General features: G+C 47.2%; 1 protein-coding gene across 2 annotated transcripts; it reads left to right on the forward strand.

The window, feature by feature from the left end:
* Positions 1 to 629: 629 nt before the first annotated feature.
* On the forward strand, positions 630 to 14,700 carry LOC311371251 (V-type proton ATPase 116 kDa subunit a 1; the record flags this gene model as incomplete). Of its 2 annotated transcripts, XM_084489423.1 has the most annotated exons (16): positions 630 to 719; positions 1,366 to 1,442; positions 1,586 to 1,732; positions 2,025 to 2,103; positions 2,677 to 2,774; positions 3,017 to 3,145; positions 4,579 to 4,661; positions 5,475 to 5,601; positions 6,126 to 6,208; positions 7,362 to 7,455; positions 9,664 to 9,876; positions 10,617 to 10,767; positions 11,584 to 11,723; positions 12,885 to 13,048; positions 13,682 to 13,772; positions 14,578 to 14,700. In XM_084489423.1, exons 3-16 carry the CDS (start codon positions 1,616 to 1,618, stop codon positions 14,698 to 14,700), a joined length of 1,692 nt encoding a protein of 563 aa, XP_084345549.1. In that variant the 5' UTR covers positions 630 to 719; positions 1,366 to 1,442; positions 1,586 to 1,615. The 2 variants fall into 2 exon arrangements, with proteins under 2 accessions (XP_084345549.1, XP_084345548.1); XM_084489422.1 differs by lacking the exon at positions 1,366 to 1,442 and having other exon boundaries at positions 636 to 719.
* Between the last annotated feature and the right edge of the window lie 1,265 nt (positions 14,701 to 15,965).

The raw sequence follows: 15,965 nt of genomic DNA on the forward strand, positions 1-15,965 counted from the left end.
CCTACCAACACACACGGCCTACCAAAACAAACCCTGCTTGTTATGGACAGCACAGGGACATTTTAATGAGGCCAACCGTGGTTGTTTTATAAAAAAAAAAGGTGTTTTTTTCCCGATGCTCGGGTCGTAATTGATGTACATTATGGGAGTTCCGTGCTCCTAAAATGGCGGGCTGGCGGGCGGCCACGTGTCCTGGGTTAACCCGGAGCAGCTCGAGGGAGCGTGAAGGAGCTATTGAAGCTTCTTGGAGAGGGAAAAAACCCTGGAGGGTCCTGTAGTAGTATAGCCTTCTGATTCAACACTTGGCCGTTTGTTTAATGCTTCTCTGCGTTCTGGCAAATGCTTATTTGCGAGATCTGAAGAGGTGTTGTTATTTGAAAAAAAATTAAAAAAATAAAAATTGTATTGCTGTTTGTTCTCAGATGCGCATGAATATGACGCAATCGTTCCATTCGCAAATTCAATTTGATTCAATAAATAAAGTCATTGATTCAACGACCCATGGTGAATGAATGGAGTAAGAGCCACTCTCGTTTCGGGAAAGGGTCTCCTGTCTGTCTGGACCACTGGACCTCTGGACCACTCGCAGCATCCCTGCGAGTCACGTGACCCGCGAGGTTTATCTCCGTGACGTCAGATTCGACCTAGCAAGGAGATACAGAAGAGACAGCTGGCGTTGGCAGGTCCGGGGGAAATCTCCGCCGTACACATTTATTACCGTAAGAAATGACACAATTTGCTCGTTTGTCATGTTTTTATTTGGGATATTTATTCGGGATACTTCATTTCGAACATGCGTCTCGTCGTCCACGCCATCGCGCGTTTAGATCCGACCTGAGGATCAGGAGGAGAGAGGATGCTTAGATGTCGACGGGTTTACCGTCGCAGTGGTAGATGTGGTGGTCAATGTGCAAAAATGCTGTCCGAAAGAGTGATTTATCATTGTTTATGTGTTGACCTACCGGAGTACAATGTGCGGTGGGTTCAGATTGAACCTGTAAAACAGGTGCGCCTACGCTGCGATATTGGGTCATATTTTGCTCCGTGGTTTAAGCAATATTACGATAGAGTAATTTAATTGGATTCATTCAATATTTCAATATCAAATGTGTTTGGACGCGGCTCGGCAGGAGGATAAGTGTAAATATCGTATTTGTGGCTCAAATAGCAGCAGACGCTCTGAGCCGCCTCATCATGGCGTCCTTCATGAAGGGCAATGCGACAAGATGCTATAAATATATCAGTCTGCAACCAAAGACCACGGCGTAGGCCCATGCCATCTAAAACACCAGCTTCTATTGTAAATGACCAATAATGATAACGAATGGTTCATTATGTTCTGTAATTCTGCCTCTATTCGTTTAGATTGTTGTACAGGCCCACCCGGCAGGCCTCGTTGAGAGTATAGGCGTGATCCGATGGTCGGTGTGTCTGTATGTTGGGTGTATGTCTACTCAATACGATTAGAGAGGCCAACATATACAATCGTCTTTACATGTAAATCAGTGAAAAAGTATTACATAGGCAAAATACGCAAAATGCACTTAGGGTGATAGTAATATTAACAAGAGTGACTTCCCAGCAGGAGTGAGTGTGAGAGGAGGCAGCAGTCACCATGGGGGAACTCTTCAGGAGCGAAGAGATGACCCTAGCTCAGCTGTTCCTCCAGTCAGAGGCAGCCTACTGCTGCGTCAGTGAACTGGGAGAACTGGGCATGGTCCAGTTCAGAGATGTAAGTACAAAGAAATACATTCTCTAACAAAATTAGCAAAATAATACAAAATGCCTTAATGAATGCATCAAGGACTAACTTGTAAGTCGCTTTGGATGAAAATGTTTGCTAAATGACTCAATGTTAGTGTCATGTAATCATATCCTACGTTGTTATGTTTGAGATGCTAGAGTGCGTGTCAGATCCCTGATAGCTGTGATTGTGATCAACACATCCTTCCGTCTTCCATCGCGGCAGAAACCAGCAGTCAAAAACGTCAGGTGGTGTAAATGTTGTGTCTGTTGTTCTGCAGCTGAACCCAGACGTGAACGTCTTCCAGCGCAAGTTTGTCAATGAAGTTCGGAGATGCGAGGAAATGGACCGAAAGCTGAGTAAGAAAATGTTTATTTTGTCACGCTCGGTGCCAGGAAGCTGTCTCGTCGGGGACTGAAAAACCGAGTTTGGAAAAAAAGGATCTTTGTTGTTCCTTTAAGGGAGGGGAGGGTGGGGTCGTATCGGCCCTCAGAAGATCACTCAAGTCCGGAGAAACGTGGGAGCTATTGTTGGGCTGACCAGTATAGAGACGAAGGGCTGCCAGTTTTTACAGACAAAGGAAAAAATAACTGAGTGGAGTTTGTTCTCCAACATACCAAAGGTTCAGTCTCCGCACGCCAGTGTTCTCAAAACTATCCGCCGATGAATTGGCTGCCTCAGGTATTCTGAGACCCTATCCAAATGTTTTTTTTTTGACGAGTCACATTGTCCCAATGACCCTCCTCGTAGCGATGGATTATACCTTACGGTCAAAATAATACTTGACTGTCCGTTAATCGTCATTTATTTAGGCAACGTTTCTCTATTTGCAACATGTTCAAACTTCTTCTCACCTCATGTTATCCAATATGACACATGAGACCCTCTGTTATTCTACAATATGACACATGAGACCCTCTGCTCCTCTCCAGGGTTTGTTGAGAAGGAGATCAAGAAGGCCAGCATCTCTCAGGTCGACACCGGAGAGAATCCAGAGGTTCCCTTCCCCAGAGACATGATTGACCTGGAGGTAAGCTTTCACCGAGGGATAAGATAAACACGTCGACTGAAATATAACTTTACTTATACATTTGCTTATTCCTAAAATATAATACTGAAACCTAATACATATAATATAATACAGAAACCTTATAAAAAAAAGAAAAAGGGAAGAGTATTCTCCTGCCGCAGAAATCGCCGCTGTGATTTGCCGGTGAACGCGTGCTGTCAGAGTGAGCCGTGCTGTGATTGGACGATGCGTGTGATTGGCAGGCGACCTTTGAGAAGCTGGAGAACGAGCTGAAGGAGATCAACACCAACCAGGAAGCCCTGAAGAAGAACTTCCTGGAGCTGACGGAGCTGAAGCACATCCTGCGCCGCACGCAGCAGTTCTTTGACGAGGTCTGCACCCGTTCATTCACACAGACTCACCCATAAGCACCCTTTAACGAGGCCTCACCCCTTCATACAGACTCACCCATAAGCACCCTTTAACGAGGTCTCACCCCTTCACACAGACTCACCCATAAGCACCCTTTAACGAGGCCTCACCCCTTCATTCACACAGACTCACCCATAAGCACCCTTTAACGAGGCCTCACCCCTTCATACAGACTCACCCATAAGCACCCTTTAACGAGGCCTCACCCCTTCATACAGACTCACCCATAAGCACCCTTTAACGAGGCCTCACCCCTTCATTCACACAGACTCACCCATAAGCACCCTTTAACGAGGCCTCACCCCTTCACACAGACTCACCCATAAGCACCCTTTAACGAGGCCTCACCCCTTCATTCACACAGACTCACCCATAAGCACCCTTTAACGAGGCCTCACCCCTTCATACAGACTCACCCATAAGCACCCTTTAACGAGGCCTCACCCCTTCATTCACACAGACTCACCCATAAGCACCCTTTAACGAGGCCTCACCCCTTCATTCACACAGACTCACCCATAAGCACCCTTTAACGAGGCCTCACCCCTTCATACAGACTCACCCATAAGCACCCTTTAACGAGGCCTCACCCCTTCATACAGACTCACCCATAAACACTTTAACAAGGTCTCACCCCTTCATACAGACTCACCCATAAGCACCCTTTAACGAGGCCTCACCCCTTCATACAGACTCACCCATAAGCACCCTTTAACGAGGCCTCACCCCTTCATTCATGACTCACCCATAAACACCCTTTGATGAAGTCTCACCCATTCATCATTCATGACTCACCCATAAACATACTTTAACAAGGTCTCACCCGTTCATTCATGACTGAACCATAAGCGCCCTCTCCACCATGTCCTTCATGTCCTTCATGTCCTTCATGTTCTTCATGTTCTTCATGTCCTTCATGTCCTTCATGTTCTTCATGTTCTTCATGTTCTTCATGTTCTTCATGTTCTTCATGTCCTTCATGTCCTTCATGTTCTTCATGTCCTTCATGTCCTTCATGTTCTTCATGTTCTTCATGTTCTTCATGTTCATGAGATCCGTCTGTTGACGGATCTCATTGACTTTGCACGGGGCGCTCTCCAGATGCATTGTGGGTCCGTCCGTTCCGTCGGCTCCGTTGCCTGCGTCAGAAATGTTCAAGTTCATGGCGTCACGCAAATACACACAAACACACCGTCCAATGAAATCACCTTGGTAACACAAGGCGGGAGCACACACGGACAGGTCAGGGGCTGACCAGCAGGTCAGGGGCTGACCTGCAGGTCAGGGGCTGACCAGCAGGTCAGGGGCTGACCAGCAGGTGGACCTCTACACACGGACAGGTCAGGGGCTGACCAGCAGGTCAGGGGCTGACCGGCACCTCTTTGTGTGACAGATGGAGGACCCCAACCTGCTGGAGGAGTCCTCCTCCCTCATGGAGGGAAACGAGGTGGGCCGCGGGGCGCCGCTCAGACTGGGGTACGTACCGCCAGGCCGACTCTGCACCGAGTGCAATACGCAAACCATCCACTCACCTCGTTTTACAAACGTCTTAAGAAATGGCTTCTGGAAAGTCAAACCTGTTGTCACTCGCTGGGATCATTTGTAACGTGTCCACTGCTGCTGATCTTTGGTCTGTTATGATGTTCTACTCTGATTTGTTTTATTTTATTTATTTTTTCTAATTTATTTAGGGACCATTCACCTGTCAGGGACTAAGGACGGAAATTACCCTTTGGCTATAATCCTGTATATTTACATTTTAATTTTTTTTAAATGTGCATCAATATACTTTGTCCCTTTGTGAAATAAATAAACTTCAAACTTCACTCATACAGTGAATTCTGCACACAGTAGATGCGAGGACCACACTGTGTTTCGGTGGCACAGTAGCACTGCAGTATCTAAGCAGCGTTACCCAACATCTGTCCAGCCCAACGGGCCGTGGTCTACTGACCGTAACCCCAACGCTGGCTGATGACCAGCCTGCCTACTGCTGTCATCTTCATCAGCACTAGAGGCGTGATCAACAGGCAGAGTTAAATTGACTCTGTACTCAATTGGCTGCTGCCGTCGCTTCCCTGTCGTCATTGTGTTAAACCAGCCAATAGCACGCCGGGGGGGGGAAGCCAGCTTGGTGATTGGCTCCCGCCAAAAAAACGTATCGAAACTAGAAAGAAATGTATTGCCCTCCTCCAGACCCTTCTGCGGGGCGAACGCAAACCGCCGGCAGAACGGGCCGGGGGGGGGGTAACCCAGTCTAGTTGATGACGTCACTCTCGCTCGTCCCAGATTCGTTGCCGGGGTGATCAGCCGAGAGAGGATCCCCACCTTCGAGAGGATGCTGTGGCGGGTGTGCCGCGGGAACGTCTTCCTGCGCCAGGCGGAGATAGAAGACCCCCTGGAAGACCCCGCTACGGTCAGCCACACACACACACACACACACACACACACACACACACACACATGCACACATACACACACATGCACACATGCACACATACACACATGCACACATGCACACATACACACACATACACACACATGCACACATACACACACATGCACACATGCACACACACACACATGCACACATGCACACATACACACACCTACACAGACACACACTGACACGCACACAGACACACATACACAGATGCACACACACACACACACATGTGCACAGACACACACACACACACACACATACACATGCCTGTACACACACGCAAACATGCAAACACACACACACACACACACACACACACACACACACACACACACACACACACACACACACACACACACAGACACACATACACACACATGCACATGCACACATGCACACATACACAGACACACACATAGACGCACAGACACATGCATGCACACACACACATACACACGCACACGCGCCTTAACGGGGTCTTCTCTGTCCCACAGGGAGACCAGGTCCACAAGTCTGTGTTCATCATCTTCTTCCAAGGGGACCAGCTGAAGAACCGGGTGAAGAAGATCTGTGAGGGGTAGGTGTCCTCCACGCCCCTCCAGACCTTTACTGCAGTGTTTACGTTCATGTAGGGCTGCTTGAATATGGGAAAAAATCATAATCACGATTATTTTGGTCAGTATTGAAATCTCGATAACTCAAACGATTATTTTTGAGTTTGGAAACATGATGCATTTATTCATGATTTCTCTCCAAAAAAAAATTCTTTGATTTGAAATTTCCACTTAAGAAGATACACAAAATGGTCAAATAGAAAATAATGTCCAGATATGTATCCAGCTGTTCTGCAATTTCTATAAAAAGAAAAAAAATGTTTCAACTCGATTATATTAGTTTGGTGATTATATTAGTCTCACGCTTAAATCGAAATCGCGATCAAAATGAGATGAATGGCCCAGCCCTACGTTCACGTTGGAGTTACAGTTAGGACGGGTCAGATCGAGCCCCTCCCAGTTAGTTGGAGAGCTCTTTCAGAATTAAAAGAACTCAATAACATTGATCTGTCTACTCTTACGGTTGGACGCAAACTAGCGTCTCTCTGTTGTGTGGCTGTGGGAGTTCTACTGGTTATGGTGGCGTCCCTTAGCCTGGAGGTCCAGACCCACGTCTAGAGCGCTGTAGGGTCTGGCAACGAGTGATGAAAAGGCCCAACTCGAGGGGCGGCACCAAGCATGCATTTGAAAATATCACTGCACGCAATTGGCTAACACTACGACCAATCAGAAGAACACAAGGGGTGACGTATCCAGACCAGCGGAGCTAACCAATAAGATAAGACTCTCGCCGTATCCGGTCGGTAAAACAGCAACGCTTATGGCCCCGCCTATATCAGATACACTGATGTGATTGGTTAATGTTCTGGGCCAGGGGAATCGGGGAGGGATTATATTGCTCATTCCCAGAGTGACTCGCTGAGCAAATTCAAATTGTGCTCTCTTGTAGAATGTATCAGTTATGGGATGTGATTTTATTGATAACATTGAAATCAATCTTTGATCCCCATTGACTACAGATACGCTACGTGCGATTCGACAATTAAAAGAAATGCTAGCAAAAAGAGTAGTATTGGTAGCAGTGGTAGTTATGTGAACGGTCGTCATGGTAGCAGTAGTCATGGTAGTAGGAGTACTTCTATGGCGTCATGGTAACGCCGGCACCCCTCCCACCAGGTTCCGGGCCTCGTTGTACCCGTGTCCCGAGACCCCCCTGGAGAGGAAGGAGATGCTGGCAGGAGTCAACACCCGCATCGACGACCTCCAGATGGTTCGTCAGCACGCGGCCCACGCCGCCATCGCTACACGCTCTGTGCTCACGGCAACACACCAGGGCTGGGAAGAGTCATCGATTCTTCGATGCATCGCGATTCTCTCTAGAACGATTCCGTCTCGATGCAGAAGAATTTATAATCAGAAAGAAATTTAATTTAAAAAAAAGATTAAAAAAAAAATATATATATATATTAAATGAGTTGGCCTGCTGCAGAGCGCTACAGAAAACGCCTTTCTGCCTGCGGGTTCTCTGCGCAGAGAGCCGACTTTATCTAATATAAAATATTAGATCAGGTAATTCATCACCTCACGAATCGAATCGTGAGGTGAGAGAGAGATAGCCAAGAGAGAGAGATTCCCCTACAATCCACGCTCCTAACTCAATACACGCTTCATACACACCTCGACTGGAACCACTGCGTCCACACGCCCAGCAGAGGGTAGGAACTATGGCCAGCTGGGGTTCTTACCTTCTTACCTTGAAAGTCATTTTTGTGCACTATAAGGTTAGGAATGTGTAGCTGACATAATGACGTATTCCGGATGTTAGTCCTCATTAAATGCAGAAACATTGAAATTCAGTACAAACATTTCGATTGTTCCGGTCCCTCACTGCCCACAAAGCAGACCTGCAGTCAAACACATCATTTAGTGTTTCGGCGGGGACTTTGTGTTGGTGGTTGATCTGTTCCCCTACACAACAATGAAACAGCAAATGTCCGTCACGGTCAACATTGTTTTCCGGATGCAGGTGTTTGTTTCTGATACGATTTATTCCCAGCTATATTTGATGGTATTGTGCCATTTGGGTACACGTGGTGTTCTACATGAGTCATGGCCGTTCGATGTCGTGGAACCTATTAGACGTAGAACCCAGCTGGGTTCTGCTCCAGCGGAGGCCTTAATGCTTGCCCTGGCTGACCCGGTTCCCCCCGTCCGAGTTTGGGTTTACCGCTATAAAAAACAAACAAATGATGTGTTGTGTGCACATGTAGCTTGACCTGCCCTGGAATTAGCCCTGCTCTTAAGTCCACCCACTGGAGCGTTTCACGACCGAACCTCGATAAGCCTATAAATGAATATGGAACATTCCACTGCAATTACCGCCTACTTTTAAGCAAGCCTCCGCTGTTAGCAGTCCTCTTAAGGTCCGTGTGCTGTCCTCCGCGCACGCCACCAGCCAGCCACACTTGGAAACTCAAAAGAATGGTTCTTCCGAACGATGTGTCGTTTTTCTTCCCCCTCATTTTCTAGCCGTCTGGAAAAGGATGCTTTAATTAGGTGGTTAGTGGCGAGAGAGAGAGAGGGGGGAGGGACTCCCGGGTGAGGGATATGTGTTGACGTTTCATATTCGAACATCGGATATCGCTCTCTCAAGTTCTTAGCCAAATAACTCAGTCGAAGAAACACTGTTTACATTTACGGCATTTTTTTTTTTTTTTACATAACACTTTTATTCAAAGCGACTTACAACCCTAACCCTAACCCTATGCAGTTAGGGTTAGGCGTCTTGTTCAGAACCAAGTCGACACGCTAGGAGGAGCCGTGATTCGAACTAGCAACCTTCCGGTTACAAGACTACAAGCTCTTCCTCCTGAGCTAAGCCCACCCCTCCGTACCGTCTGCTTATTGTTTGTTGCTGTCGTCCTCATTGCTCGTGTCTGTAGGATAGTGATGGATTTCATCATTTGTTTCCTTGAGTCGGTTCGCGTCGGTCAGTTCGCCAAGAAGAATCGTTCAGAATCCTTCGTCCGTTCGTCCGTTCAGTCGCGTTTCCGGTAGCGGTGAATCATGGAACGCACGGTTCTTCTCAGTCAGACTCAGCTCCTCCCTCGTTCTCAAACGATCTTGCAAACGGTCATAAATCAACACACACCATTACACCATCACACCATTACTGAGGAGCAGCGCTTCATGTTCGGAATCGGGACGTTGTCGCCCGGGCCCGTCCCTCTTCACCGCTCTGCTGACTTAACGAGGGGGAGCGAGTCGTCTGGGAGAACCAACGATAGAGACCAACCAGAGAGAACTGAAACGGGGAATCAGGCCGCTTCGTTCTTGTGTAAAGAGTCGTTCCTTCAGACTGATTCGGTCGCAAACGACCCATCACTACTGTCGGAACGTCTCACCGTGGACGAGGGTGTCTGAGGGACTCACTCTCCTCCCCCCCCGCCCCCCCCGCCCCCCCCCCGCCCCCCCCCAGGTCCTGAACCAGACGGAGGACCACCGGCAGCGCGTCCTCCAGGCCGCCTCCAAGACGATGCGCGTGTGGTTCATCAAGGTGCGCAAGATGAAGGCCATCTACCACACGCTGAACCTGTGCAACATCGACGTGACCCAGAAGTGTCTGATCGCCGAGGTGTGGTGCCCCGTGTCCGACCTGGACTCCATCCAGTTCGCCCTGCGCCGCGGCACGGTAGGTGGTCCTCCTGGGGGGGGGGGCCCGCCTCGGCCCCGCCTCGGCCCCGCCTCGGCCCCGCCTCTCGTGCACTCGCACCGTACCAACTGTGACCCCCCACCCTTTTCATGCACTATTTATTAATTTTGTACTTTATTAGATTTGTATTTTTGTATATATAGGAGATGCTGATCTAATCTCATTGTAGTGTGTGTAGTGAGGATGAAAGGCATTCATTCGTTCATTCGTTCACTTTCTCCCGTCACTCGTTAGGGAACGGAGCGTGGGTCAAGGGGCGTGGTCAGTCCACCTCGTTTGACTAATTAGATTTATTTCAAAGATGCTTGACAATGTTGCGTGATGATGTGTGTTGCAGGCTGGGGATGAGGTAAAAGATAAAGATGTGAATATTTGGGTAATTCACGATTCCATTTTGATTCAAATCGTATCCCGATTCCAGTCCGCCGGGCCCTAAAAAAGGCGGTGTGGCACATTATGTCATTCAACTATTTAGTTTGAATATTTGATCAACTTATTGCAATAATGTGAACACACAAAGACAAACTTAGGACAAAAGGACATCGGGAGTTATGAATAGATTCAGAACCACATCGGATAAGAATCGCGACTCTAACAGAAACCGATTTTGTTCCCCCGCCCCCTAGTTAATGATGTGAGTCCATCAGGCATAAAGTGGGTTGGGTCTGGAGAGGTCAACCCCCCAGGGAGCTGACAGCCGTGTCTGCTGTGATTGACAGGAGAGGAGTGGCTCCACTGTGCCCTCCATCCTGAACAGGATGCTGACCAAACAGACTCCGCCCACCTTCAACAAGACCAACAAGTTCACCTCCGGCTTCCAGAACATCGTGGACGCCTACGGCATCGGAAACTACCGGGAGATCAACCCAGGTCACACGTCTGGATGTCCCACTCCGTACATTGTACACAGACACCGTTGTCCCACTCCGTACATTGTACACAGACAACGTTGTCCCACTCTGTACATTGTACACAGACAACGTTGTCCCACTCTGTACATTGTACACAGACACCGTTGTCCCACTCCGTACATTGTACACAGACAACGTAGTCCCACTCTGTACATTGTACACAGACACCGTTGTCCCACTCCGTACATTGTACACAGACACCGTTGTCCCACTCCGTACATTGTACACAGACACCGTTGTCCCACTCCGTACATTGTACACAGACAACGTAGTCCCACTCTGTACATTGTACACAGACACCGTTGTCCCACTCTGTACATTGTACACAGACAACGTTGAAGCTGCTGTAGGCTGAGATAGATTAGAGTTTTGGAATGAGAGCGGGCAGAAGGTAGCACCATTCTGATCCCTCCCTAAATTTCTCCGCCGTTGAGCCGTGTTCTATTCACACACCTTTGACAGCTACGAGATGGGATTGACGATAGGCAAGATGGACTCCCTGAAACAATCAGAGAACAGATGTCAAGACGGGTTTAGTTTAGACTGAGCTGGGAGAGGTCTGAACCCTACAGTGGCTCATGCAGAACATTCAGAAAAGATATCCTCATCACATTCGAGACTCCCTCTCACTCATCACTGACGCACGGCTGTGGTATTCCTGAACGATGAAGTACACTGAAGTAGCAGCTCTTAAAGCTCACCTCCAGAACCTTTGATGAGAACACTGTGTGGTCCAATCGGCTGACGTTCTCTCTCACACCCCGTGTGCTTCCAGCTCCTTACACCATCATCACCTTCCCCTTCCTGTTCGCCGTCATGTTCGGAGACATGGGCCACGGCCTGCTCATGACCTCCATCGCCCTCTACCTGGTCATCAGGGAGAGCCGGCTGCTCTCGCAGAAGAGCGACAACGAGGTAGGAGAGGAGGAGACCAGAGGAGGTCCTGTGTGTCGGATCCATTTTGCACGCACTCCATGAAATGAAGCATTTGACAGACTGCGTAGCTAAACTCTTCTTCTGAGTCTTCTGTTCATTGGATTGATTTTCAAGACGGATTGACCAAACAATGAAAGACACATTTAACATATTTATAGAAACATATGATGAATTTACTGAACGATATCTATTTGGATGCACGTAAAATGACAGAAAAACAGACGGCTCCATGCTTTCTCCAAAACCAGACCCGTGGCAATATATTTAGTGATTCTGTAATACACACTAGTAACACGGGCAACGGAATCACTGCTACTACCATAAACAATCCTAATACCCTAACATCATAGTACTACCACTAGCACTACTACCATAAACAATCCTAATACCCTAACATCATAATACTACCACTAGCACTACTACCATAAACAATCCTAATACCCTAACATCATAGTACTACCACTAGCACTACTACCATAAACAATCCTAATACCCTAACATCATAGTACTACCACTAGCACTACTACCATAAACAATCCTAATACCCTAACATCATAATCCTACCACTAGCACTACTACCATAAACAATCCTAATACCCTAACATCATAATCCTACCACTAGCACTACTACCATAAACAATCCTAATACCCTAACATCATAATACTACCACTAGCACTACTACCATAAACAATCCTAATACCCTAACATCATAATACTACCACTAGCACTACTACCATAAACAATACCCTAACATCATAATACTACCACTAGCACTACTACCATAAACAATCCTAATACCCTAACATCATAATACTACCACTAGCACTACTACCATAAACAATCCTAATACCCTAACATCATAGTACTACCACTAGCACTACTACCATAAACAATCCTAATACCCTAACATCATATACTACCACTAGCACTACTACCATAAACAATCCTAATACCCTAACATCATATACTACCACTAGCACTACTACCATAAACAATCCTAATACCCTAACATCATATACTACCACTAGCACTACTACCAGTGCTCCCCAAGCCTCCTTAAGATCAGACAACACACAGGCCTCTCTGACGCCTCTCTCTCTCTCTCTCTCCCTGTGCTCGTCCCTCGCGCTGTGCTCTAGATATTCAACATGGTGTTTGCGGGCCGCTACATCATCCTGCTGATGGGGCTGTTCTCCATCTACACCGGCGTCATCTACAACGACTGCTTCTCCAAGTCCCTCAACATGTTCGGCTCCGGGTGGAGCGTGAGGCCCATGTTCAGCACCAAGGGAGGCAACTGGACGTGAGTTCGATTCCCGCTCCACAGGGGGGCTACCCGTTCATACCTTGTACGTCTCTCCAGAGGAGAGAGGGAGGCAACTGGACGTGAGTTCGATTCCCGCGCCACGGGGGCCACCCGTCTCTCCTCTGGAGAGACGTACAAGGTGACAACAGGAGGGCCCCAGGTGCTTTTCCTGCGTAACAACAGGCCGTACCTCTCTGCGTCTCTCTGCTCTGTCTCTATCTCGCCCGGCGTTGAGCGATGAACGAGTCACCCTGCGAGACATGCACTGAACGTATCAAACCACATTGTCTTCACCTGTGCTGTTAAAGGGGACATATCACACCACCAGGTGTGAGTGTGATTAGCCGTCACAAGCCGTTTTGAAGAACTGCCTCTTCTGACATCACAAGCGGGCGTGTGCTGGACAGATCAGTGTACCGGCTGCCTACCCAGTGGACCGTAGCAAACGCCGCTCATCTATGCAGCACGCATCTCGGTGGACACGCCCACTTGTGATGTCACCAGAGGCAGATTTTCAAAACGGCTTGTAACGGCGAATCGCACTCCCACCTGGTGGTGTGATGCGTCACCTTTAAAACCTCTTACCGTCTCACCCCCCTCTCAAACACCACTTCCTGTTCCTTCCTCTAGGTTTGACACGCTGGAGGAGAACGCCGTGCTTCAGCTGGACCCTGCCGTCCCGGGCGTGTTCAACGGGCCCTACCCGCTGGGGATAGACCCGGTAACTACCACTAACTAACTAACTAACTAACTAGAACCACACTGCTCTGAACAAAGCACAGAGCACAGAGCACAGAATGGAGTAGGCTGTGTTTTCAAGTTCAAGTTCAAAGTTCAAGTTCAAATGACTTTATTTTCCCCCAGTGGGTTGTTGTGCAGCAGATAGTATACAAATCACACACAATCACACACAATAAAAAAACACTAAACAATCAATAAAAAGTAGTGCTGTCAATCGATTAAAATATTTACTCGCGATTCATCGCATTAATGTCATAGTGAACTCGTGATTAATCTAAATTAATCCCAATATTCTAAATGTCCCTTGATTTCTTTTTGTCCCATTATTTTGTCTCATTTTAACGCTCGTATCAACATGGAAAAGTGGACCGGCTTGGTTTGTGTTAATGTTTTTTTATTGAAAACAACATTGCCATATACTGTAGTGTTCAATTTCACACTAACATTCTCACTTGGAGCAAATAATCTCTCAGACAGTGTAACACTGTCCATCAATAAGAGGGTAAAAAAAATAAACATATATATCAAACAAAAAAAAACCTTAATTAATCTTGCGCAAAAAAAAATGACGCTGTTAAAATGGGTTCGCGTTAACGCCGTTAATAACACGTTTAACTGACAGCACTAATAAAAAGTAGTCAATAAAAAAACGAATTAAAAAAAGTTAACAAGTGTTAACTTGTACCTTACTCTGTGATTTAGCGTGTGTTGGGTTGGGCTCGTTGTGTCACCACGCCTAACGGTGTGAACAGTCTGTCGGCTGTTAAATGGGTTTGTTGTTGCAGATCTGGAACATCGCCACCAACAAGCTGACCTTCCTGAACTCCTTCAAGATGAAGATGTCCATCATCCTGGGCGTCACCCACATGCTGTTCGGAGTGTCTCTCAGTCTCTTCAACCACCTGTGAGTTCTACCTCGACCGCTTCAGGGGTCAAATGCGCACTAGAAAATAATAGAAAATAATAGAAAATAATAGAAAATAATAGAAAATAGCACATTTTGTCTCTGGCAATGAAATGCTTGTGTTGCAAGCTCTCCTCAACAGCGCGGGTAAGTAAGATAAAACAAGTTCAATTGTATTAATTGAAGCAAAGATATTATCATAATGAGTAATGAGAAGAGTAATAACACAAGCATTGGGAAAAAAAATAATAGGAGAAAATCACAGAATAGCTGCTGTAGGTGAGATTCCAGAGTTGCAAAGAGAGAGAGAGAGATCAGAAAAGTGCAGGAGAGAGATCAGATAAGAGCAGAAGAAACTTAACAACTCCCAAAAAACAAGGGCCTCCTCCCTCTGCTCCTCCCTCCTGTGCTTCTCTCCCACTGAGAGGTCGCATACAGACAGTACACAACGATCACAGAGCGCTTCACTCAGATATGATGGATGGCACCTCTGACACATTATACTCAAATTAAAGCTCTTCAATCTTATCCACAGCAGCTTTAAAGAAACAATTACATGAAAATAAAAAAGGGAATGTAGTCGTTGGCACAACAGAGTCATTTTGTGTTATTTTATGAACTGCGTTATGATAACAGCAGGATGCTACTGACACAGTGTGTGATTTATAGTATAAAGTACACAGCACGTAGGAGGGTGTGTTTGGGAGAGAGAGAGAGAGAGAGACAGAGCGAGCAAGAGAGAGAGAGAGAGAGTGACAGAGAGAGATAGAGACAGAGTCAGAGAAAGAAAGAAAGAGATAGAGAGAGAGAGACCTAGAGAGAGAGAGAGAGAGAGGGAGAGAGAGAGACACACACACACACAAACACAAACACACAGAGTGAGAGAGAGAGAGAGAGAAAGAGAAAGAGAGAGAGACAGAGAGAGAGAGAGACAGACAGACAGACAGACAGAGAGAGACAGAGAGAGAGAGAGAGAGACAGACAGAGGTGAGAGAGAGAGAGACAGAGAGAGAGAGAGAGAGAGACAGACAGAGAATGAGAGAGAGAGAGATACAGGGTCCCGTGTGAGCCCCTGCTGCTATGAACGAGCCCATTGTCCTGCAGTAATACGTGCTGAGCTCCTTGTACGACCAGTGATGTATGACGGTGACTCATGCGCCACGCGCGTGTCCTGAATCCTTCCTTTGAGCTCCTGGTTTTCCCCGTGCCCCCAGTGAGGGGTGGCTGCCCCCTGGCAACTCTTCCAAATACAGTCCGCTACAGTCGCAA

Source organism: Micromesistius poutassou (genome assembly GCF_964030765.1).
Source record: "Micromesistius poutassou genome assembly, contig: SCAFFOLD_5470, whole genome shotgun sequence".
Classification (NCBI taxonomy): Eukaryota; Metazoa; Chordata; class Actinopteri; order Gadiformes; family Gadidae; genus Micromesistius; species Micromesistius poutassou.